At 41.3% G+C, this 27,544-nt stretch overlaps 1 protein-coding gene across 1 annotated transcript in view; it reads left to right on the forward strand.

Annotated features, from left to right (window-relative positions):
• Positions 1–27,303, forward strand: part of LOC126412927 (malate synthase-like) — a 209,713-nt gene extending 182,410 nt beyond the window's left edge. The window contains exons 8-9 of the mRNA XM_050082816.1: positions 17,156–17,413; positions 26,253–27,303. Coding sequence (XP_049938773.1) covers positions 17,156–17,413; positions 26,253–26,471 — 477 coding nt within the window. The 3' untranslated portion in view covers positions 26,472–27,303. The remainder of the gene's footprint in view (positions 1–17,155; positions 17,414–26,252) is intronic.
• Positions 27,304–27,544: the final 241 nt, after the last annotated feature.

Raw genomic sequence — 27,544 nt, forward strand, 5'->3', positions numbered from 1 at the left:
AATGAAATTGCGTGCTTATGGAATATCGTCTCAGTTATGTGACTGGATTTGTGATTTCCTGTCAGAGGAAAGAAAGGCAGCACGTTTTGTATTATTGCGAAATATGGGAGAGAGTGTCACAAAAATAATACAGGATTTGGGCTGGACATCAGTAAGAGAAAGGCGTTTTTCGTTGCGACGGAATCTTCTGACGAAATTCCAATCAACAACTTTCTCTTCCGAATGCGAAAATATTTTGTTGACACCGACCTACATAGGGAGGAACGATCACCACGATAAAATAAAGGAAATCAGAGCTCATATGGAAAGATATAAGTGTTCATTCTTGGATTGAAATAATAGAGAATTGTGAAGGTGGTTCGATGAACCCTCTACCAGGCACTTAAATGTGATTTCCAGAGTATCCATGTAGATGTAGAAGTAGACTGCTTTTCAGGTCAACCTTGGAGATCGTGAATACCTAGTTCAAATAATATTGTTGCTAGGTAACTGACTGAGCTAATAAAACCGAGTTGACGTACAACTACATCGAATTATGACCAGTCCGGTGATGAAAGCCAGAACAGCGTTCAGCTCGACACACACTGGTGGGGAAAGAGGCCATCATGCGTCACGCTATAAGCAGTCTCCGTAGTAACTGTGATGGACAAATCGGATTTAGCTCATTTTCTTTCTCCTCCTCCATCCAACACCCACCTCTCCCCCCGCCACTGCGTAAATAGCTGTCCCCTCTCCATGTCATTCTCATCATACTTACGCACTTGGACAGTCGAATACCGCGTGGTATTTAATAACTGTGACTTGCAAAGAATTCGGTTATTATTTGTAGCCTCTGTTGTTTTATTCATACACTCTAGTGTATCTGCGCCGGTTATTTTATGGGTGCACACATTGTTGTTCTTGTCGTCTTTTCGATATTAAAATGCTGTGTGTGGAATCTAATCTTAGTACATGAGTGATTCATTAATTAGTTTGTAGTTACCTTCTGCCTCTCCCCATGCTGCACTGTATGAAAGAGCATGGAAGAACTAATTAAAGAACCCTGACAGAACGAACGAATCTAATTCATTCTGTTAGGGACACATATACATTACAACATGAAATCACATTCTTCAATGCACAGAAACTCATTGGAACTGTTATCATCAACAACATACATAGCCATGATGAAATCTTAACTTTCCCCTCAGCTATTTTTAACGTTATACAGTACTTCTCTTGGAAGCGACAATTGTAAAGTGATCTCAAATATTAATAAAACCAATCTATAACACCACTGCGTTCTAATTAACACCAATTTTTCTTCTTCCTTTTCTATTAGACTGTTTCCTCACGCACGTTACAAACTGTTGTTTTGTACTGAAGACTCTGTACCACGTATACGAAAATTGTTAGTCGGGAACTGTTATAATTTTGTATTTATATAGCAGCACCTGATTACATTTGAAATAAATCATTAAATTAATAAATCAACAAATCAGTCTAGGCACGAAATACGAAGGAATCAAAATCAACTGTCTGACCTCCGTGGTTGACACTGCAGTTTTTGCCAAAGATATAGAATTAGCTATCACCCAAAGAAACCTCCTTGTAAGTACATCAGAGAAAGCCGGAGTACAAATCTCAACAACCAAAACTGAATAAATGACAAATATCGTAAGTGGCCGCAAATTGCTGAAAACAGGTTTTGGAAAAACTGAAATACCTCAGAGAAATAATTCAAATCAGTGGACTGACGAAAGTAGCAAACAACGTCACATCCCAGAAGATCAAAACGGCATAGCAAAAAATGGTTCAAATGGCTCTGAGCACTATGGGACTCAACTGCTGTGGTCATAAGTCCCCTAGAACTTAGAACTACTTAAACCTAACTAACCTAAGGACATCACATACATCCATGCCCGAGGCAGGATTCGAACCTGCGACCGTAGCGGTCGTGCGGTTCCAGACTGTAGCGCCTTTAACCGCTCGGCCACTCCGGCCGGCAAAACGGCATAGCAACTCTCCAAGGACACCTATAATAAAAGAATCAGTTTCCATTTACGTGAACATGAGAGACAGTGCAACAGTTATTAATCTACAATCTCTCTACGCAGCAGAGTGGAATCCAACGTTTAAAGTAACAGCAACAGAAAAAAATGGACAAATAAGATAGGAGAATCCTTCGAAAAATTCTTGGCTCTACTATAGATGAAACCGAAATAGGCAACTACAAATTAAAGAGCAACAAAGAACTCTACACTCTGGAGAATGTGGATCAGTTTTTTTGCACATGTGAAACGAATGAATGACAATAGATTAACTAGAATATTCTTCCAGTAGTTCAGTAACAAAAAGGAGCAAAAATAACTGTCTCCAATAGATTGAAAAAGACAAGAGATGAACAAAATTGGAGAAGAAATTCAGAACAGAGAAAAATTCAGAACCAGAATAAAGCTTGAAAGAGAGGAAACGCTTAGTAATTTCCACCCAGGAACGAAAACAACAGCTGAGTGAGAGAATAAAGAGGTACTGTGGAGACCAGAAGAAAAACTTCGTTCGAAAGAACAATTCCTCCGCGTAATTGAAGGTGTTGGAAGAAGGATGTGCTCACCCAGAAGAGCGTGTTTTACGTTACTGCGTGTTAGATGTTTGGTTCAATTGAAAGACAAGAACATAGACACATTATAAGACAAAAAAACACAACAAGAGGAAATTATCCAAATTGGACGGTAATTGGTGGATGTGTTATACATGTACAGACAAACAAATATTATAGTTTCAGAAAAACTGGAAGATTTATTCAAGAGAAAGAGCTTCGCAGGTTAAGTCAATATAGCACTAGTCCATCTCTGGCTCTTATGTGGGCAGATATTTAGCTTGGAAGTGATTGATCGAGTTTCTGCTGCTTGTCTTCGAGCATGCCGTACCCTACTTTGGCCAGCGAGATCAACGCAGCTGTACCCAATTGAGAACGTTTGGATTATTAAGGGCAGGACCCTCAAGCCAACTCTTAATTATAGTGTACAATAAGACCGAGTAATTTATATAACAGCCAACTGCCTTGCGGCAGCGGTAACACCGGTTCCCGTTAGATCACCGACGTGAAGCGCTGTCAGGCCATCCACTTGGATGGATGACCATCCGAAGAATGCTGAAGATTAGATGGGTAGATCACGTATCTAAAGAGGAGGTACTGAACTGGGGAGAAGAGGAGTTTGTGGCACAATTTGACTAGAAGAAGGGACCGGTTAGTAGGACATGTTCTGAGGTATCAAAGGATCACCAATTTAGTACTGGAGGGTAGCGTGGAGGGTAAAAATCGTAGAGGGAGACAAACATACGAATACGCTAAGCAGATTCAGAAGGATGTAGGTTACAGTAGTATGGAGATGAGTTTTGCACAGGATAGAGCGGGGTGGGGAGCTGCATCAAAGCAGCCTCTGGACTGAGGGCTACAACAACAACATATTCATTCTTGCTTTTAGTAGTAAAGAAATTTTGTGGCTTGCGACAAAACATTCGCTATTTCTATACACAATTTTACACCTATACAGGTTAAGAAGTTGTCCAGACGTCCCAAGTCTCCAAAACATTGGAGTATAATAATGTTCGAAAAGTTACCTCTTCACACTTCCTCCAAAAAGTACGTGATCTATGTGGATGTAATAAAACAGTTCCGCACGTGTTGACTGTCGAGGATAAGATTTCATACATCATTTCTGGAATTATTTTTCTCTCCAACTTCTGAAGATTTCACTGCAAAGCTCATCGTGCTGATGTACTCAGAACGGCTAATAAACAGACACAATTCGTGTAAACCAACAAGCGCTCGTAATAATGATATTTGATCCGGCTAATAAAATTAAATCTGGCCTTATCTGTGAATAGGACAACGAAAATAGGATTCCGAAGATCGATTTACGTCTTCTGCAGTTACCTGGCACGTAAACATGGTATTTTCAAGGTTTTACGATTTTTTTCGTACTCACATTGTAAACGCATTCGTTTGTGCTCTTCATCAGACGTCTAAATTTTAGCCGCTAAAGTAGGGCTGTTTATCTGGAGAATATAAGCTGTAGCAGAAAAATTTCTGGCAAAGTTCTAGTGCGTACAAAACATCGGAACTACCTTTACGTTCAGTTCTTCAGATCTGTGTACATACTAGAATAAAATGGGATCTATAACTTTTGTAGCAGTAATTTTACAGAGTGAATTGTTGGGTCGCGTATTGAAATTATAAAATTCCAATTTCATATTCAATGCTTTTATATGTCCTCTCACACATATTTCCTGTTGTGTAGTCACGCGCGCTGTTCGCTTTTTGTCCTTAATCAGGATAAAGTTTATAGACATGATGCTAATACTCTCTGACCAGTCATTAATGATTATATCCGGCAGAATTACTAATTTATGTAGATGTTGATTCCTGCGTTTCATCCCCTGTTGCAAATAAACTGAAAAGCCAAAACATTATCTGTAGAACTCTAACTGCCATGACGACTTGTAGTAACCAAATATCAGGATAATTGAACAAATAATAAAAACAGGTCATTCCTTTAAATAAATCCAAATTTTTGTATACATACTACAGCAATATGAATTTTATAACTACATAACAATGTTGTTTAGATTTTGCAAGTACTGTGCTTACATACTGTGTTACTTCTTGAACATAACAGTCAGAGTCAGTTGTTTTGCTGTCTTTAATGGTTTTCGTGCAGCCAAGTCTCACATCCACTTGACGGTGAGCAGCTGCATAAGGTCACAGGCCACCGCTCCATCCGTGCTGGCACAGTGTCGAGACACGCAAACGCCTCACCAACTGACGGTCCCGTATCTGGATCACTGATAATGTCATCCTCCTGGTCATTAGTTTCTTCTCTCTCTCTCTCTCTCTCTCTCTCTCTCTCTCTCTCTCTCTCTCTCTATGAAGGATTTTTTCATCGTCATTGAGAATTTGGAATTCAGGGTCCATAGAATCACAAGCAAGCTACTCTCCTGTATTTTTTGCACTGCAATCGAAATGTCCAGGAATTTTCAAAAGGATTCCTACATCCTCAGGTGATGTTTAGTTTTCTGCCATTTTTCTTTCTTCCCTTTCATGCTTCTTCTTTTCGTCTTCGTCTTTCTGTACCTCATCATTGGTAGAAATACCCTTCAACTTAGAGTCCGCCACCATGTAAGTGTAGTCTTTTAAATTCGGTGTTTGGTAATGATCCACAATGCCTTCTTGATATCCATCTTCTATCAAAATATTCTTGAATAGTTATCTTCTGAAATGTCGCTTCGTAGTCTCGATAACCGATTGTTCCACTGGATGCAGCAAACTCGCTACATTTGGCGGCAGAAAGAGTGTCTTGAAACGTCCATCTTCTCTGTCAGGGAGGCCTTCTGTGGGGCGGGTGGGTGGTGGGTGCACTGTCCAGGATTAACATCACCTTACTCTCTTCCTTCTCTATGACCTATTGGTATTTTTTTTACTTCAGGTACAAAGTTGAATCGCACCGTTCGCAAAACAAAGTAGCAGTCATCCAGACCTTTGGTTGATCCTTGTAAAAGACTGGAGGTTTTCCAACAGTTTTCGTTTTCCTATCAACAGAAGGGTATTTTGTGTTTTGCAGTAGATTTAACACGTTTCAGCACAGTAACACGGTCTTTACTAACATTATAGCCAGTAGCACTAGTTTCCCTTTTACAAGCTAAAGCTGCTTCAGGTAAAGCTTTCCGAATAAGGCCTGTCAGCTCTGCGTTGTATAAAAATTCAGGATAATAAGATTCTGCTTCGATTTTGAATTTTTCAATAAACTTTTCTACTGTTTTTGGGTGTACTGATAGTTTTTCGCCGCTTCAATTTAACTCAATGCTGTGCCTTGCCTCGACATTCCATAACAGGCCATTGATGGCTTTAAACGAAGATAGACTGAAGATTTTCTTGACTAAAATCTCGCTGCTGCAAAAATCACTTGAATACGGCCTCTTCAAGCTCTTTGTTTCCTGCTGTTTTCATTGCTTTTCTCGGCGAACTCGCAACTTCAGTCTCAAGGACAGACACAAAATTGAAAACTCTGGGATTGTTTTCTTATGCTTGAAATTGCTCATGTCCCCAAGAGAACATCTCGTCTAATATCTTACCACTCATGCCTTTTTCTCATTATTCAAGGACTTTTATTTTGTCTGCCAACGATAAGAAAAAGCTGTTCCTTTTAGAAGACATATTCACACAACATATTAAAGCACTCCCGCAAAACATAATAAAAAACATGGAAGATGAAACATACAGCGACAAATCAGTGTATATGTTACGGTCACAACACATACTAACATACACTGCGGCGACAAAGCCAGGGAATACCTCTTAATATCATGTCGGACCTACTGAGCGAGGTGGTGCGAATGTTATCGCACTGGACTCGCATACGGCAGGACAACTGTTCAAACTCGCGTTCGGCCATCCAGATTGAGGTATCCTGTTATTTCCGTAAATCACTCCAGGCAAATAACAGGATGATTCCTTTAAAAGAGCATGGCTAGTTTCCTTCCCCATTCTTGGCACAGCCCGGACTCCATAGCGACATGACGTTAAACTTAATCTTCCTTCGTTCTTCGAGTCCGAAATCCTTTTACCCGGCGTAGTGCAGCAACTCGACGAATCATGGACTCAAAAAGTCGTTGGAAGGCTACTGCAGAAATATTGAGCCATGCTGCCTCTACAGCCGCCTATAATTTCGAAAGTGTTGCCAGTGCAGGATTTTAAGCACGAATTGACTTCTCGAATATGTCCCATAAGCGCCTGGTAGGATTCATAGCGGGCGATCTGGGTGACCAAACCTGCGAATGATTTCCAAGTATCCGAAAGTACCGAGAACCCAGTCCATTCCATGTAAACACAGTCCACGCCAGTATGGACTACCACCAGCTTGCACAAAGCCTTGGTCAGAACTTGGATCCATGGCTTCGTGAAGTCTGAGCGACACTCGAACTCCACCATCAGCTCTTACCAACTGAAGTCGGCACTCATCTGACCAGCCCAGGCTTTTCCAGTCTCCTAGGATCCAATCGATATGGTCAAGAGCCCAAGAGAAGGCGACGTCGTCTGTTAGCAAAGGCATTCGCGTCGGTCGTCTGCTGCCATATCCCAATAACGTCAAATTTCGCCACACTGTCCTACCGGTTACATTCGTCGTATATCCCATATAGATTTTTGAGGTTATTTCATGCAGTGCTGCTTGTCTGTTAGCATTGACAACTCTACGCAAACGCCGCTGCTCTCGGTCGTTAAGGCAAGACCGTCGGCCACTGCGTTGCCCTTGGTGAGAGGTAATGCCTGAAATTTTATATCTTCGACACACTTTTGACACTATGGATCGCGAAATATATAGTTGGCCGAGGAAATACAGCATGGTAAAGCAAAATAATAAAACAAAAAGATATTCATGTAAACGTTATTAATTTATTTATGTATGTAGCATAAACGATGACCTGTAATTTTAAGAACCTCATCTCAGATTCGAAGAAAAAAGACTAGACATAGTGATGGCACACATATCTAATAAATACAACAGATGTATAGGAAACGAAGCATTTAGCGAGTGTTAGAAGTGTAAAAAAACATCTCAGGCTTCGCTCTTCATAACAGAGGGTTTCTAAATGTACACCTTCATCTACGTAGCTACTCTGCAAATCAAACTTAAGTGCCTGGCAGACGATTCATGGAACCTGATTCTCTATCATTCCACTCTTGAACAGCGCGCGGAAAAAACGAACAAAATGGCTCAAATGGTTCTGAGCACTACGGGACTTAACATCGGAGGTCATCAGTCCCCTAGATCTTAGAACTACTTAAACCTAACTAACCAAAGGACATCACACACATCCATGCCCGAGGCAGGATTCGAGCCTGCGACCGTAGCGGTCGCGCGGTTCCAGACTGAAGCGCCTACAACCGCTCGGCCACCACCGGCCGGCAAATAAAGGAACACTTAACACCCATCCATGTGAGCTCTGATTTCCGTTATCTTATTATGATGATCGTTTCTCCCTATGTAGGTCGGAGTCAACAAAATATTTTCGCATTCAGAGGAGGAAGTTGGTGATTGAAACTTCGTGATAGGATTCTGCCGCATCGAATGACGCCTTTGTTTTAATGATTTTCACCCCCAAATCTTGTATCTTGTCCGTGACACTCTCTCCTCCATTTCTCAATAATGCAAAACGTGCTGCCCTTTTTCGAACTTCCTGGGTGTACTACGTTCATCCCAGCTGGTAAGGATCTCACACCGCGCAGCAATATTCCAAAAGTGGACGGACAGGCGTAGTGTAAGCGGTGTCATTAATAGCTCTATTGCATTACCTAAGTATTCTGCCAATGAAACGCAATCTTTGGTTAGCTTTCCCCACAAAATTTTCTATGTGTTCCTTCCAGTTTAAGTTATTCGTAGTTGTAATTCCTTGGTGTTTAGTTGAATTTACGGCCTTTAGATGTGATTGATTTGTCATGTAACTAAAGTTTAATGGGTTCCTTTTAGCACTCGTGTGTATGACCTCACACTTTTCATAATTTTTGGGAAAATAGCCAATTTTCCCACCATATATATACCTCATCTAAATCGTTTTGCAATTGGTTTTGACCTTCTGATGACTTTGCTAGACGGTAAACGACAGAACCATCTGCAAACAACTTGAGAGAGCTGCTCAGATTGTCTCCCATATCGTTTAGATAGATAAGGAACAGCAGAGGCCCTATAACACTATCTTCGGTAATGCCAGAAGTCACTTCTGTTTTATTCGATGACTTTCCGTCAGTTACTACGAACTGTGACTTCTATGACAGGAAACGACGAATTCAGTCGCGTAACTCAGATGATGATTTGATTAGAAGCCGCTTTTGAGGTACACTGTCAAAAGCCTTCTGGAAATCTAGAAATGCGGGATCAATTTGAAATCCCTTGTGAATAGTACACGATACTTCGTGTGAGTAAAGAACTAGTAGTGTTTAACAAGAACGATGTTTTCTATACCCGTCTTGACTATCTTTCAATAGATCGTTCTCTTCGAGGTAATTCATTATGTTCGAACACAAAACATGTTTCAAACTTCTGCTAGATATCTACGTTAATGATATGGACCTGTAATTTAGTGGATTACTCCTATTATCTTCCTTGAATACTGGTGTGATCTATACACTTTTCAAGTCTTTGAGTGCGGATCTTTCGTCGAGCTAGCGGTTAAGTTTGGAGCTATTGCATCAGCATACTTTGAAAGGAACCTGTTTGGTACACAATCTGGACCAGATATCTACTTCTAGGTTTCCCATAGTGGCAGCTGTTCTTGACTCGAAAGAAATATTCACTTCATCGTCTTCGGTGAAGGACTTTCGGAAGGCTGTCTTCAGTACCTCTGCTTTTGCAGCACTGTCATCGATAGTATTTCCATTGCTATCGCCCAGAGAAGGCAGTGACCGTGCCTTGCAGCTAGCATTCTTTACGCACGATTTTCTGCCACGTTTCGAGACAAAGTTTCGTTGTGGAAACTATTATTAGCATTTCGCATTGAAGTCCGCCTCTAATATCTACTATTCTGTAAAAAATTACCACCTTAGTGATTTTGTGTTCATTTAAATTTGGCAAGCTTTTTTCATTGTTTCTGCAACAATGTTATGGCCTGTTTTGCGTACCAAAGGGGATCAGCTCCGTCTTTTGTTAATTTATTTGGTATAAGTCTCTCAATTCCTCTGAATTCAAGCCCCACCTGGTTTACACTTACATTGTTAATTCGGAAGGAGTGAATATAGTCTTTCAGGAAGGCGCCAAGCCAGTTTTTATCTGTTTTCGAACACATATAATTTTCGTTTATTTTTGGTGGATTTGGAAGTTACGGCCTTCAGTCTCGTTACGACAACCTTGTGTTCAGTAATCCCTGTATCCCTTTCGTGCTCGTTATTAACTCAGTATTAGTTGTAGCTAAGAAGTGTGTTTCCACAACCGTTTACTATTCGGGTACGCTGATGAATTAATTACTCGAAATAATTTAATGCGGACTTCATGTATGTTCGCCAAGCATGTCGAGAGTATTTGAAATCACCGCCAACTAAAGCTGTATGAGTCGGCTACGTGTCTGAAATTAGACTCAAGTTTTCTATGAACCTTTCAGCAATTGTAGTATCTGAGTTAGGAGGTCGGTAACAGGATCCAATTATTTTTTATTCTGATTGCCAAGGATAACCTCTACCAGTATTAACTCACAGGAACTATCTGTTTAAATTTCGCTACGAGATTAAGTACTTCTAACAGCAACAAACACGCCACCGCCAACTGTATGTAGCTCATCCGTCCTGAACACCGTTAGGTCCTTCGGAAAAATTAAGGCACCAGTGTTTTCTACTAGCATTTGAAGCTCTGGTACTTTGGATATAGGATGGTTTTTAACACTCATATAATTAAGCATGTATATTTTATTAATTAACGTCCGTTGAATGTCGATATTTCGTTTGTTTCTTTACTTTCCGATAAGCATCGGAAATAAAACCTAAAAATGGGTGTACAGAATGGCGGCGGACTTTTATTCTCTCTGTGTCACACGAAACCATTATGGACTCGTTAAAAAATGAAAAAGGTGATTCGCCGGCCGCTGTGGCCGAGCGGTTCTAGGCGCTTCAGTCCGTAACCACACGGCTGCTACGGTCGCAGTTTCGAATCCTGCCTCGGTCATGGATGTGTGTGATATCCTTAGGTTAGCTAGATTTAAGTAGTTCTAGGTCTAGGGGACTGGTAACCTCAGATGTTAAGTCCCGTAGTGCTTAGAGCCATTTGAACCAATTTTTTGAGAAAGGTGATTCATTCCTCGCATCTGTATTGCTATATGTCTCGCATGACTTGTCCCACAAACATCTGCAGTCTTTAAATTTCTCCCGAAACCGGTCCTTAAAGTTTCGTCCGGCTTGCATCCTATCATGTATATTAGAACAGCATTTAATCCCACGAGCAGTGACAGAAGACGAACTTTTTTCGGTCGGTTGGCACGATATTGCTACACACGGCACAATTTATTGGTTGAAGTGAAGGAGGTGGGGGAGAATCGGCTGTCGGGTGGTCATACTCGCTCGACATCCCGACAAGGTAAGTTCGTCGGTCGGTCTTTCAAACCTCCTACTGACGCCTAATTTGTTGGTCGGTTCGTTGGTGCGTGTGTAGGGCCCCCTAGGCTAACAGAACTGAATGGTTATTATTAGTGGTACATTGTAATTCAGATTAATTGTCTCTCTTACATCTCCATTCAAGTTTTAAATTATTGTATTCGAACATTCAACATTCCTGGTTCTTTTTGGTTATTCATGCCTTCCCTAAGAGATCACCGATTCTTCGTTTGTGCTCTCTCATCACCAGCGCATGCGTTAGCCGACTGGCTGGCTGTTTACTTTCGCGGTGTATTTCCCAGTACATGGTCGCATTCCTTGTATGGACGTAGACTGGCGCTGAGGCGTGTATTTGTTTTATTTATCTCTCCTTTTGTGCTACCAAGCTATTTTCTTGATGGACACTGTCTAGTGCTTTAGGCCAGTTGCGTTACTTTGCTGGAAGATCCCCTGTTCTTTAAACTAGCTACTTAAAAGGTCTTCATATGGTTCTTTAAGTATCTGTGTTACCAGTGGATTTCCTTGATGTAATCTGTTTAGGCACCAGCCATTTTGGACTTTGATCTCTACGCCCGGCTGATTTTTGATTCAGTGATAGACCACAGTATTATAATAAATGTCGGTATAACAACGAATGCTGGGTTCTATGTTCTGGGCTACTTAGCTCTTATCACGTAGTTACGTGAGTATAATTTTCTCAGTTTTACATATTTTTAAAAGTTCTTCAAACTTTTTTCATGTTAGTGGGCATTTTTAGTATATGTCACTCTTTCTGGACTCATTGTTATCCAGATGGCACCTGAAGAAAGCCGGCGAGAGTGGCCGAGCGGTTCTAGGCGCTACAGTCTGGAACCGCGCGACCTCTACGGTCGCAGGTTCGAATCCTGCCTCGGGCATGGATGTGTGTGATGTCCTTAGGTTGGTTAGGTTTAAGTAGTTCTCAGTTCTAGGGGACTGATGACCTCAGATGTTAAGTCCCATAGTGCTCAGAGCCATTTGAACCATCCTAGCTCAAACAGGACTCGAGGACCAGCGGCCCTTCCACGCAAACCGCGATTCTGCGCGCGGACTTTTCCGACCTATTTGTTACAGCGCTCCCTCGCGTTAACCATTAAATACAGCTGAACCGGCCTCTTAATCCCCAAACTAATTACCGTAGTTTGAAACAGACACTCATTAGCAAGGCCCGAAGCTGGTCACTGGTTCCTGCCATTTAGTATCTGACCACTTTCCTTACGCCATGCTACATGATTGTGGGTCATTCACCATTCCTTGTAGAGACGTTGGACATTACGTGTTAATACACAGTAAAATCGGTTAAATTGATTCAGGATTTGGTCGTGGGCGCGTCCAGCCACGATAGCTTCTTTCTGCCATTCTATCACGTCTCCATGTGCTCCAGCTCACTGCGCTGTTTCCATGCAGCCGCCTGACACATACACACTAGTTCATTTTCGTTACTTAAGCCAATGGTGGATCGTCAAATGACCGTCCCATACGGGTTCTGTTGTACGTAGTTGATTGGCCTATTCATACAGTGTATAAAAGGTGAATGAAAAGACCAGTGATTACTGCAGCTGTATTTAAGTCGATTACGCACACAACCGGTTTTGCAACTTCCAAATTGCATCTTCTATGTATCTACATCTACGTGATTACTCTGCTATTCACAATAAAGTGCCTGGAAGAGAGTTCAGTGAACCACCTTCAAGCTGTCTCTCTACCATTCCACTGTCGAACGGCATGCGGGAAAAACGAGCACTTAAATTTTTCTGCGCGAGCCCTGATTTCTTTTATCGTCATGGTCATTTCTCCCTATGTAGGTGGGTGCCAACAGAATGTTTTCGCAGAGATCTTATAAATTAAGACGTTCTTAACAGTTCGCGTGGCTAGGCATAGTTTCCAGCCTTCAGTTTATAAAAACCAACATTGACGACTGTCCAGTCTAAAATGCAAAAGACTAGAATTAAGAATCGCTGATCCTTCATCAAAACATAGTGAAGGAGTAACTAAAATGATGGGGTCAGCTCAAGCGCTGCTTAGCATTGACTACAGAAATGTCTGGTCTATGAGGAGTTGCTCGACCATTAAATCCCATTCTTTTTAACTCTATACGCACAGTCATTGTTCTAAATGTACTACCTGAGCATTTTGGAACTCAAGAGTGCTTCCTTCCGCTGATTTCACGCTATATTTTACAGCTACCCTCAGCAATGCTCGACGCCCCTCTCCGTAAGTACATGGTACGCCTGGTCTTTGTTTAGATGCGTTTCTTCCTTCGCATTTCCGCTTCAGACAAATCATAAACAGTCGATTTTGGCAGCTTTATAAGGGTTCAAACGTCCGAGATGAATTTGTTACTGAAGTGACAGCCAATGACTAATCCGCGTTTGAAGTCACTGACCCATCCTGGTGTACCCGTTTTGCTTTTATTGCTTCTACTGACAGTAAAACACTCCCCGTCACCTTTTGTACTGGTTGGCCGGCCTCGTTATATCTAGTGGTCACTTCCGCATTACATACGATTTTTCGCATACTTTTGATCAGTGCAATTGCGCTGAAACTGGAGCCAAGTATACCTGCACCAACGTGCTTGAGTGGTCCCAGTTACGAAAGTAGGTTAGTGATCTATCTAGAAATGAGAGAAGAGACATCTCCGCTCGACACTGATAGTGTAATGTGAGGCGTGTGCAACAGACAAATTTTAAATTGGGGCGTTGCAGGTGTACACATACAAATAAGGCACATATTGCGAATTTTTTTTCCATTATGCGTCTGCCATACCTGTCTCTTGCACTGAAGAGATCTCACAGTCGAAAGTCCGTTGACAGCACTTAATATGCTGCTTCGCTGTTAGCAATGAGTATTCAAATACTGTTTTAGGGATGCCAAGACATTATCACGAATTTTCTTTAAGGAATGTGTAAGACTCACGACCACTTCGAACAGTAAGCACGCAAGACTGAAATAAAACAATTAAAATCAGTACTATTTATAAAACGCTCTAGCACGATGCACGCCTTTATGCACGATCATCACTCTAGCCACACCTTCGTGTCGGGCCGTCAGTCCCCATTCTCGAATGCTAGTCAACCGGGGGCCATAAAGGGCAATGCGTCGTTAAAATGGCGTGCCGTATACAGCTAGTATGAAACAAGAAAGCTATTTCTGAGTCGCTTCACATGTTCGTTGCTCAGTTGAGTTCACCCCATATGGCACATTATTACAGTTTCCATATACCGGATTAGTTCGCTGAAAGACTGTCCCTCCCAATAAACCATGTTACTTATCTGGAAAGTCTCAAAAGACCATTTATCCAAAACTGCTACAAAGAGAAGCATAGCCTACACTTTCACTCAGATGGCTCCGAGCACTGAGACTTAACATCTGAGGTCATCAGTCCCCTAGAACTTACAACTACTTAAACCTAACTAACCTAAGGACATCACACACATCCATACCCGAGGCAGGATTCGAACCTGCGACCGTAGCGGTCGCGCGGTTCAAGACTGTAGCGCCTAGAACCGCTCGGCCACCTCGGCCGGCTCCCTCAGATGATCTGGTCACTTATTTAGCTGGTGTAATACCCCCATTTGAAGTAATTTACGTAATAGTCGTCTAATGAAGAACCCAGTCTAATTTGCCTAATAACAGCTACTAAAACATTTCTGTGATATTTCTTGCGAATCAATCGTAATCATTCCTTTTCTATAAACCAACAAATAATTCCCCCAAGTATGTTTACAGTAATGAAGTAAATTGGAAGATTAATAATTAGTCTTTCCTTCATTTGTAATCAGCAGCTCTTTGCAATGCGCTCTGTATTGTATACTCAGTCAGCTAGAATGCCAACTCGAAATTAGGTACGTTAACAGAAAAGTTCGTCTCCAAATACAGATTCTGTCACGACTGTTCATGGGTCACCAATAATTGCCAAAATCGAAGATATTCCGGTGCTTAAGACAAAACTCAGTTTTTGGTAATATTTTCGGAGAACAGCGATCTTGTAAGCTATATAAAATAAGTGAAAAGCAGTCTAGATCGCAATGGCTAATTAAAAAGACCGGTTTCGGCCTAGTCTTACGGCATCTACATAGTAGCAGTCTGCTGACTGTTTCGCACATCAACTCATAAGTAACGACTCAGATTTTAATAAGCATAAATTACTTCGTCACTGACTTCTTTATGTGCCTAGCACGATTTCTACCCTTTACAGTGCTATTCTGTAGATGGCCTAAGACTAGGCCGAAACAGTTGATTCTAAATAAAATAACCATTGCGATCCAAACTGTTTTTCTTTAATTTTATAAAACCCAGAAAACCGAAAAGACGTTAATTTCTCATAAAGTATGAAGTAGGCGTTTTATTGTCACTGTCACATCAATTTTGAACACACAGGTCATCGAACAATGAAAGAGTAAATCCCTGACGGGGTAATGCACAAGATTGCTGCTGCACTGATTACGTACCGAGATGAAAAGTCGTGCAATTACTCCCAATATTGCGTCTGAGCTCTTTGCCCGGCGTAAAGGAACAACTTGACGTGGCATGGACTGAAGTAGTTGGAAGTCTCCTCTAGAAATAGAGCTATGCCGCCTCTATGGGTGTCCCTAATTGCTGAAGTGTAGCCAGTGCAGGAATTTGTGCACCTACTGACTTAAGATTATCTCATCAATCTTAGATGGAATTCATGACGGCGATATGGGTGGCCAAATGATTCGTCCGAATTGTCCAGAATGTTCTTCAAACCAGTCGCGAACAATTTAGGCCCGGTGACATGCCGCATTGTCGTCCATAAAAATTCCATCATTATTTGGAAAGATGAAGCCCACCAATGGTTGCAAATGGTCTCAGTGTAGCCCAACATAATTTCCAATCAGTGATCGGTTGAGCTGGGCTAGGGGGCACAGTCCATTCCATGTAAACACTGCCCACAATATTCGACCCACCACCGGCTTTTACAGTGCTTTCTTGACAACTTGGGTCCGTGGCTTCGTGAGGTCTGCGACACAATCGAATCATACCACCAGATCTTATAACTGGAATCTGGACTTACCTGGCCAAGCCACGATTTTCCAGTCTTCTATGATCCAACTGATATGGTCACGAGACAAAGAGAGGATCCGTAGGCGATGTCATCCTCTTAGCAAAGGCACTCGCATTGGTCGTCTACTGCCATAGCCCATTAACGCGTAATTTCGCTGCACTGTCCAACGGATACCTTCGTCGTACATCCCACATTGATTTCTGCGGTAATTTCACGCAGTGTTGAAACTTCCTGGCAGATTAAAACTGTGTGCCGGACCGAGACTCGAACTCAGGTCCCGAGTTAGTCTCGGTCCGGCACACAGTTTTAATCTGCCAGGAAGTTTCATATCAGCGCACACTCCGCTGCAGAGTGAAAATCTCATTCTGGAATCATGCAGTGTTGTGCCTCTTAGCAATGACAACTCTACGCAAAACCGCTGCTCTCGGCCGTTAAGTGAAGGCCAGCGACCACTGTGTTGTCCGTAGTGAGATGTAATGCCTGAAATTTGGTGTTCCTAGCACACTCTTGACACTGTGGATCTCGGAATATTTCATCCCCTAACGATTTCCGAAATGGAACGTCACATGCGTCTAGCTCCAACTACCATTCCTCGTCCCAGGTCTATTAATTCCCGTCATGCGGCCACGTTCACGTTGGAAACCTTTTCACATAAATAAACTGAGTACAAATGGCAGCTCCACCAATGCACTGCCTTTTACGCGGTATTACCGCCGTCTGTATATGTGCATACTGAAATTTGATAACTTATGTCATCTGAGTATATTCTCTGACGTATGAAATTTCTGTAACTTGTTTCATGATGTACTACAGAGGCTCGAAAGAAATATTGAGGTTTGCTTTATCCAACTGGCTTGTCACTCAACATACTTCTGTTACAAGAAACATTCATAGCGGATTGTAGAACACTTGACAAATATGGTAGTCCAGATGCAAATCAGAAGTCACAACAGTGTCGTGGTAGCGACGTTGTCACTCTAGGATTATGTTGGCAGCTGTGGGAGTGCGCCGCTGCCGACGTCAACCAATTGTCGGTGATTCACCCAGCGCTGGTGGTATCTCGCGAGGACCTGCTGCAGATGCCAGCCGGAGGGGTGACAGAAGAGGGCCTGCGCCACAACATCGCCGTCGCCGTGCTCTTCGTCTTTCACTGGTTCAAAGGCAGAGGTCACTTCTTCTACAGGGGCTGCGTCGAGGACTCTGCCACCGCAGAAATCTCTAGGTCGCAAGTCTGGCAGTGGATACGACATCAGGTAAGTCTCCTCACTGTACCTTTTTACTGTAGAAACAAAAAAACTGTTCTTGCTAACATTTTATTTGTTAGAAGTTCCACTTCTAGTTAGTGTTGTGGTATTCAATTCGAAAACTTATCTAATACAGACTTGCTGGTCTGTCTTGTGCAAGTATCTTCATCTCCGCGTAACTACTGTAACACGCATTTGCTTGAACCTGCTTAGAGTACGATTCTTGATCTCCATTTAATGTTGTGACTGTTGTTAACCCCCAACACTTCCCTACAGTACCAAATTATTTCTCGGTGCCTCGGGATGTTGCCTATCCACCTACATCCACTTTTATTAGAGTTGTACATTAGATTTATTTTCTCAAGTCGATTCCGTAATTCGCCATCAGTTATGCGACCCATCAATCTCCTGTTCAGTACTCTTCTGTTGAAACACGTTTAAAAATCTATTATCTTGTCTATATTAGTGTCCATACTTCACTTTCATGTAAGTCTGTCACGTAAGTCAATACAAATAGTTTCAGAAAATACATCGAAACAAATTTATAATAGGTAGTAACATAGCCCGCCCATCCAAAAATTTCAGAGGCTGATTTTACTACTGGTGTACAAACAGCGTCACCACGATAACTGCGATGGAGCTTGAACTAATAACAGACGTGCATTCTACAAGTGAGTGTTCAATAGTGGACTGAGTAGTGGACGTGCAACGTAGTGTCAGTATTGTCACGAATCACAATGGAGCAACATTTCCAAATGACATGTTAAAGGCATTCACCAGAAAGTTCTGAAGAATAGGAAATCGTGTGCAAAGTGTCTGAAACCTTGGAACCAGAACATAAACGATGCTTTGACACCTGCCGCGACTTGTTTGAAATGGGGAAAAGTAGACAATTCTTAAAAAAAAAGCCAAAAGTGTGGAGACTTGGTGTTATCAATAAAAACCTACCACAAAACAACAAATTGCAGAAATTCACTTGAAGGGTCGACCGTTTGACGGCAGACAGACATTCAGGCCAATGTTACACGCGAGTTGAACAGTATCAACCATGACAGTTTTCATTGTTGTACGAATGTTCTGTGCGTTGTAATAAAGTGCAAGGAGACTAGATAGAGCACCTGAATCATTAAAACCATTATAACTTTTCCATATTTCTTTTATTAATTCAGGCTCGAAACTTTTCGGACTGGAGGGGTAATCCTTCCAGAAAATCTTTTCATGCAGCTGCGTTTAGTTTTCACATCCTTTTTCACTTCGGCAGTCATCTGTTGTTTTGTTGCCCTGTTAGCAAAACTCGTCTACTACTTTTTCATTTATTAATCTAAGAGGATGTATCTAATATGAACTGGAATTCAAATCTGGTGGCTGTGATACTGGACTGTAACGGGTGTGAGCTCGACAGGATGTTAGTGGGGATGTCTGAAATAGTACTGTTCTGCTGCAGTTAGACGCCACCGCCATCATGTCATGCCAACAAGACGTAAACAAGTCTGTTGCGAAGTTTCTCGCGGAAGAAGGCGCCAAATCTGCGGAAATAGAGGAGGTTGCATGCAAAGTTTAGGGAAAAGCCTTTTCGAAGACCGAAATGTATGAATGGTAGGAACATTCGTGGCAGGGCGCCTAGCTGTGGAAAACGTACCCCCAAAAGACGACCACAGACACACATCACACCAGACGATGTTTGTGCCTTACAGGACCTTACTACAGAAAATCGGCGCATAAACCTTTCCGAAATCGTTTTTGCAGTAGGAATCGGCTATGGCAGTGCTCAGACCATCGATGATGGTGATGCATGGCCACTCTCTGCAGCTTTAACGAGGAAAAATGGCTCTGATCACTATGGGACTTAACTTCTGAGGTCATCAGTCCCCTAGAACTTAGAACTACTTAAACCTAACTAACCTAAGGACATCACACACATCCATGCCCGAGGCAAGATTCGAACCTGCGACCGTAGTGGTCTCGCGGTTCCAGACTGAAGCGTCTAGAACGCACGGCCACACCGGCCGGCCTTTATCGAGGAAACTACTGGAGGAAATTCACTGAGCAACTCCAAAATATCCTGCCTAGAATCCAGATTGGTGACCCTGTATTTCATGGTTGGAGCGCTGAAAGCAGAGCTTGGAGGATACATTTGATGACGATACAGCGATAGAGTAGTTCACGTGCAAGTGGCCGCGTAGACGTCCCCTTTCAAAAAGTTGCCTGCTCGCTGGAAAAAAATGTGCAACAAAATCAGGAGAGTGTAGAAACATTAGGTGAATGTATTTTTGGTTTGGTTCATTTAGTAAAGTTTACAAAAACAATTCAGGTTCATATTTGATCTGATACTTTCAGCATCACCTGAGGTAATTGAAATATATACTATTATTCACGTTTTACTTGAAGTTCACTACCCATTCTACTCAAGTGATTTTCCAAGTTCTTTCCAGTTTGTCAGAATTATACTGTCAGGCAAACCATATAGTTTTTATTTCAACTTCCTGAACTTCAATCTCTCTTCCAAATTCCTCCTTAGTTTACTTTACTGTTTGTTCTCTGTACAGAGTGGATAACATAGACTACTATTCTGCCACACGCCTATCTCAAGGATTCTAAGTTCGCATTCACAAAAAAGTTCTGCATCAAGCATGCACAGCAGAAGTAAATGAACACCCATACATAGAATAGTTACTGTACAAAAGTGCTTGCATACTAGGTACCGATGTGGTCGCAGGGCGCTTGTCTATTACTTATGTAATATGGCCAAAACAAACTGAAACCACTTCTAAGCATTTATTAAAATAGTGCGCACTTATATTCTCAGCTTTGAGTGCTCGATGTGGGTGGCCCTGTAGTTGAAGCCTTATAAACCAGTATGGGCGTACGTAGAAATATTTGCAATATGGGGCAAAATTTTGCTATCTTCTATGTAACAGAATCGGTGAGTTTACAAAAGTACCCATTAACTAAATTTCTGAAGAATTACAAAGGATTATTGTGCCTCAGATGTTTTTATTTATCCATTTATTGTTTAACGTACAATATTTATATAAATAGTAAGCAGATTCAATTTCTTATGTAAAGTACTTCTTTTCATATTATTATGAATGTCAGTGGCACTTTTTGATTTTGTGATCCAAGATTCCATCCTGATACAATTAAATCAAGCATATCCAATGAGTTATGAAAAGTTATACAAAAAATTAGTGTGTAGCAGCATAACATGCTGTGAAACTGAAATTCAAAATCTAACAGTCAGTAAGATTGAAAAAAATTCTGGATATCAACATAATTAACCAGCATCAATATTCCTCGAAATGGAAGAACAGGGTTTAAACTTTGAAAAAGAAAATTCTTATTAGATTTGGTGTCAGATACACTACTTCTTCACGAAACTCATCTGATTCTAGGTACATAGTGTAATCTAGGGCCTGTAAACGACTAGATAAATGTGATGGATCTTCCAAAATGATCCTTACATTAACAGTAAAACAGACATTTAGCAGCCTTGGACTGAATGAAATCAATCCTCGTCTCTTCAGTTTCAAGTTATCCTGCAGCCATACCAAATCGACAGCTTACTTCGTGGCTCTAGGACTGTGTTTGGTGCTATATTACACCACAAAGTTGCGAAGGCTAAAGTTCCTTGAGAGGAAACTTTTTTGGCGTTGAAATTTTACTTTTTCTTCCTCTCTTCTAGCGCACAAAATGTGATTTTCTGTTTTGACTGAAGCACTTGAACTAACCGATTTACAAACGGTTCTGTTCTTCAGCGTCTAGCGCAGTAGTTCTGCCGTTTAAAACTGAAAGTAGAATTGGCAAGCCATCACACGTCTTCTTAGTCCATTGATAAACTACAAACGAAGAGAGAGTGCTGAAAAATGCCTCCAAATTTTTCATGTGAAAGCACTTCAAGCTTTTTAAATGTAACAAATATTATTAACGTTATACGTGTTCAATTCTTCATGTATACATATTTGCAGCGCTCTGCCGCTAGTGGGATCCGAATTGTAGCATGTGACATGGCCATGTTAACGTAACTACGCTCATAAAAAAACAGTGTGCTTTATTAGAATTCAGAATTCGAAGAGTTCGTCCACAGATGGAGTACACTCCCCTGAGAATGACAATGCTAGAACACACACGTGCGATGCGAAATCGGCAACAATTCTAAACCATTGGTTCACGTTCACAATCATCTTCCACAGAGTCCAGGCAGGGTATCGTCCAATCTTTTTCTGCTTCCAAGGCTTAAAGAACGCCTGCAACATTTTACATTGACAATGTCAACAAACTGATCTCTTTGGCAGAAATGTTTGTCGTCAGGGTCACTGCTACACAGTAATTATGTAGACGAGAGCAAAATTGTAAAATTTTAAAGTTTGTTTGGTTTGAAAAGCTGAAGGAGTTTTCACATAAAATCTGAGGCATCGTACAGTTGAGATCCTGTTCTGCAGCAAGAGCTCGAGGCGTTCTTGATCAGGTAGGGGATGTGTATACCGCATCCATGTTTGTGTAGTGCTGGGAATCCGTACGTCAGGGTTTTGCATCGGTCTGTCCGTGCAGCTCGGATAGGGCTGTACGAGGAATAGGCAGAAAAGATTGAGGGAGAATGTTCCAGTACTGTTCTGTAAAGATGTGCCACACCACCAAGGAATCATAATTTCTCGTTAAAGGCGTCAAAACCAAGAAAATAAAGTCATTACTGAAATATATGCATTTAGGTCCCTGTAACGGATCAAACTAATTGTCAGACTTCACTAATTTGTGAAATTAATTGCAGTTCGAGGCTTTGTTTGATGTGTTCGTGAAATATAGACTGCGTTTGACGTACTTTAAAGATTCTTCGATTTACGGCCGATTTGAAAAGATGCCGGACGTTATGTCACCGTGCATGTTTAGAGAGAGATTTTTTACAATTTATCTCACTGTATTTTGAACTTTGCACAAATGTAGAACCTGGGATAAAGATTATATGCATAAAAGCAAAAGAGCAGTCGACATGACCTAAATAGGAAATTTGTTGTATTTCCCAGGTATATATTGCGCATGAACACACAAAGATCAAAATTAACACTTAGCGTGCGGCTGACGTAACATTACTGTTCTTGCAGAAATGGCAGCGTGCAGGGGATGTAATATTGCGCCACACCAGTTAAGAGGGTTTTCCGTGATGTCGGCTGTATTTTTACGGCTGCTGTAATATGTGAGGTCTGCACGTTTCGTAGATCACAGTAGCGGTATCATTTCAACAATCCATATTTTCTGAAAAGTTTGTTACTGTCTATTGCTTCGTAGGAATTAGTGACGTTAAAGTTCTGTTTCGTCTGTTTTGCGTGCTTTTATATTGATTCCGTCTCTAAAATGTGCAGGGAAGAGAAGAAATAGTTGGAGAAAATGATTTGAAAATCCGTTGAGTCTACAAGTGATGAAAACGAAGAATTTGATGACTATTCAGATTACACGTTATCTGAAAATTGTAGTAATGTTAAACTTTTGTGAAGAAGAGTTGCTTCATACATTTATCTTATTTTCACAGATTGTTTCCTTCTAAAGGCACATTACGAAATGAATGGGGGAATAACTATCCTGGGATGTAATGTTCGACTGTGTATCTCTCCGTTTAAATTTGCATCACACTGTGCTTCACTATGAATACAACATTTTCTTTGATTGAATTTTCTAATTTTGAGAGAGCTGAAGGGCGATCTGTTTAACTGTTAAAAACCAATCAACATTCAACATCACATACATAGATCTCCAGAATATGTAAACAGTTATGTTTTCGTGTACCGTGTTCGCATTATGCGACAAGCAACTGTGAACAATGCGTATTGACATAGCCTGTGGCACAAGGTGCTTTATTTTTTAAATATTCTAGCAATGACAAAATTTTTGCAATGTGCTGTTTTTATACACTTGCCATCTTGTGTGTGATTCAGCGTAAAATGAACACACTCTACAACTAAAAGATTTTTAGACCCGAAGAAGACAGCATAGTCTGTTGAAACCGGTAGCCTTAGATTAAAAAAGTTTCATGGGAACTTGGCTGTTAAACGGTTTTTAGAAATATGCTTTGATCCTATTTCGTGTGTTCCTTTAGATATAAACTGGCTTTACAAGAAATATAAACAGAAGAATCACGTGTTCGCTGAAACATTTGAATACAAGAATTCATTTTCAATTTTTTGTGATGTTTACTGTCAAACTGAAGTTTCCTCTACGTTTTCCTGATTTAACACTGGCAACTAAAAGTATTTACATCTGAGGCAGGAAGTCTAATAAACATGAAAATGTTTTGAAATTCGATCTGCATATTTGTATGCACGAATCATAACCAGGAAACTAGCTATTTTAGCCAGTCCACTGGTAATGGCAACTACCCACGAGTATTCACTACCCACATCATTAAGAGCGGAGCGCAATAAAAAATAAATAAAAGTTCACGTAATAATTAGATTCGGAGTCAAATATTTTCTTTATCAGATTTTCATGCATGTTTCTTTCAACCATTCCCTGGAGCAGGGTCTTGTTTTCTTTCCTTCTTCCTACTCAGTGCTAAGGTCTGTACACGAAATGCTTTGCCTGCATTAGTAGTCATTCCCACTAGGATCAAAACACGATGCGGTACGCACTTTTAAAATACCGATCAATTTGACAAACTTTGTTGGTACGTCTGCTCAATTGTCTCGCAAACTCGAGAATAGGGAAAAGATGAACTGATAAAGTTTGATGGTTTGTAGGGGTCTTCGCAACGTAATTCATTGACGTAGTGAATTCTTAGAGTTCAAAATCATTTGTCCCCATTGCTTACAGTTTCCGTTCGCGGCAGGGATATAGCCACTGTAGAGCGTCGAATATCCGAAACCTAATGAAACGAAATACCAATTAACCGAAAGCGTTACAATCCGCAAGGCAAAGTTTTCATGTGTGCGCTGTAGAACTTGAAGGGTGTTGTGTATATTGCTGAAAAAGCCTGATACGTAGTCAAGGGCATTACAATAGAAAAATTGCAGTAAGCTACTTGCTTGACATGAGTCTCACTGCATTTGAAGAGCCACGAAACAGACAATTTGCATCTGAATTGGCAAGGGTGATTATTTAATCTTCAATATTAGAAGAACGCGATCAAGAATGTATTGAGGACTGGCTACAAGGTGATGTTGTTGAACCTAGCTATCAGATACTGACGGACGATGAAATTATCACCAATGTCATCGACGACCTCTGTAATAAAACGTATGATTTATGGAGTTACAGCATGGTGGAATAAAGTAGAACAGAATGTGGCTGCTAAGGTGCTTGGAATGGTGCAGAGATTTGCATGCCTAGCCACGGCAGGTGGAATTAGTAGCACACCCACTGGGGGATGGAGACCATGCTGGGCAAACCCTATTGCATATCTGGATTACAATAGAGACAGCATCAGGAACACACTGTCTTTTGGATATCCAGAAACCCACGCCAATATCAGGAGTATGGTAAACATAGGAATGGGCTTGGAAATGCCAGCTGACTATACAATAATTTTAAGTTGCTTCAATTAACTTTCGAGTGTAACAACCGCAAGAAGAGAGCAGCAGAAGACTGAACCACGATACCGTTCAGGAGACAATCTTGTTTACTGGTGTTCGAAAACAGTCTAATCTATGTGGGTATATGGAGATACAGCCTAGGCTCTCTCTTGAAGAGCTGGCTACAATATTTCAGGCAGAGATTTTCGCTGTCAAAGTATGTGCAGATAAGAATCTGTTTAGATCACAAGAATCGTTGCATCTACGTTCACTCACACAGCCAAACAGCTCTGAAATTTCTATCACCTCATCAACAAGACAAAAGAAAGCCATGAAGTCCTTGTGAGGCTAGGGGAAAGCAATAAGGTTAAGCTGTCATGGCTCCCTCAGGAATTAGTGGAATTGAATGAGGTGATGGGCTGGCCAGGACAGAAACAACGAGCCCATTTGTTGGATCAGAACCTGTCCTTTCCATCACTAAGGCGATGGAAAAATCAAAACTTTTTAGATGGATTAGGAGACAAAACGCAGAATACTGGACGAATATACAAAAACACGGCCAGCTAATGATGCTAAAGCCGTGTTTTGGAAGCTGCTTTGTGGACAACAGCTTGAACAGGAGACACTGATTTTGGGGCTAACGTCTGACCATAGGAACTTCACACGATGGGTATAGAGAAAGAAGCCCCTAAGTGTAGACCATATGGTGAGGATGAACCCGCGCCACATTTTATCTCCCAATGTGAAACTTTGGGGTGAAATCAGTAAGTTCTGAAGAAATTGTGTAATCAAGAGCTAGTAAAGGGTCTCCTCCTACCGTTTGAGGGTACTGCCTGGCTTTACTAGAATGACAGGCAGAGAGACAGTTTCGATGTGGGTAACTGTGTCCCAAGACCACTGCTTTCTCTCCCTGTGTCAGTCAGTCTGTCTGTCAATTTCGACTCTTGCGAGAACGAGGAAGAGCCGGGCGAAAAAGACTTTGCAGAAAAACGACCATTCAGTGAAGAAATTTTTAACTAACTTGATAAATGCAGGAAGTGGCTAGAATAATGTGACGCTTTCCAATTGTCCTCAAAATGTTCGCGAGATTTATCTGTAAGAAAAATTTAAATTCTTCAGCAAAAATAAAATTTTCGACTTTTTCCTGAAATGTAGGACAATTTAATGGTCAGTTTGAATTATTCAAACGAGGCTGTGTAGACGTTTATGTTACTCAGCATTTTTGTTTCGTATCCATGTGAACCCTGATAGTGCTCTTGAAACGTTAGAATGTCCTAAACATGTTATCCGAACACCCCTCATGCCCAATTGTTCTGAATAACCGACGATTTACTGTAAATACCTTGTTTCAGGTCTGCATGGAGAAGACGAACGTAATGGTGACTAAGCATCTAGTGAAGCAGCTGACAACGGAATTCGTACAGCAGCACCCGTTCTGCAAGGCGGATGTCACAAAGATGCAAGCTGCTGCGGAAGTCTTTATGGACATTGTAACCAGACGAGAGTTCCCGGATTTCATTACTACTTACCTGAACCAATGTCCTATTTTCTGGCACTTTCAGAGAGTGTGAATCTTCTGGCAATACACTTCACAAGTGGCAGTTACGACATAAAAGAGCAGAAACGTTGCATTCTTAATTACTCTCATTCTCTAGAGAGCATTTTAGAATGTCATTAAGCCCTAGCGAGGCTATGGAAAAGCGACAGGGTAAACCTGCTGTGGGTCTCTGGTCACTTAGGAATTAGTGGCAATGAACAAGCTGATAATATTCTCGAGGGCTTCGGTAAATGGCTACTAACATTCTGGGGTCGGAATTTTTCATGTCTAACGCGTACTATACAGAGGTGGATCATAGTAACACTGTAAAACAGATCACAGAGTGAGATGATTGGGAATTTAACATATTGAACTTACAATCGAGAGAAACGAGATACAGATTCCTGCCCGACCATAACTCGTTTTTCCAGAGCGCCTACAAACCGGTTAATGCGAAAGCCAATGTGTTTCCTTTGAAACGCGGCAAATTTCCTTCTCAGTTTGTACCTAACCCAAGATTATGCTCTGTATCTGATGAACTCGTCGCTTTCCTTCCTTTGTCATTTTCAGAAATTTTCAAAGGGAGTGGTCTCCAATCCAGATGCCAAAGTTGTCTATGCTCTGGAACTTCAATTGAAATATTAGAACGCGCCTGCCTAACAGATTCAAAGGTGTGGTCTCCAATTCCTTATCAACCTCCATGGAAACTCTTCCAGGTAGCTATAGGTACTGCACCTCTTGAGAAAAGGATGTAAAGGATAGTGGGTGCAACAAAGCCTGAGGTTGGATTCTGAAAGGAATCTTACACTTGGTGGCGAACTGTATCCTGATGGGTACCATAGCAGCTGGTTATTAAAGTTCTGTAGCAAATCAAACGTCCATATCAGATACCTGTCCAACATGTACAATGTCCTTACAATGCATTGGTTCAAGTGAGCATCGCTTACGGACCAGGCACTCCACTTCCTTCGATGGCTGCGACTAGTAGAGAACCATCTAGAACATCCCTTCTTTCTCAACGGCTGACTATGAAGGTTGTAACACTGATAGAGAACAAACAGTAACGAGTATATTATAGCAGAAATACTTGGAAGAACAGTGCTGAAG

The sequence above is a fragment of the Schistocerca serialis genome, chromosome 7 (assembly GCF_023864345.2).
Source record: "Schistocerca serialis cubense isolate TAMUIC-IGC-003099 chromosome 7, iqSchSeri2.2, whole genome shotgun sequence".
NCBI lineage: Eukaryota > Metazoa > Arthropoda > Insecta > Orthoptera > Acrididae > Schistocerca > Schistocerca serialis.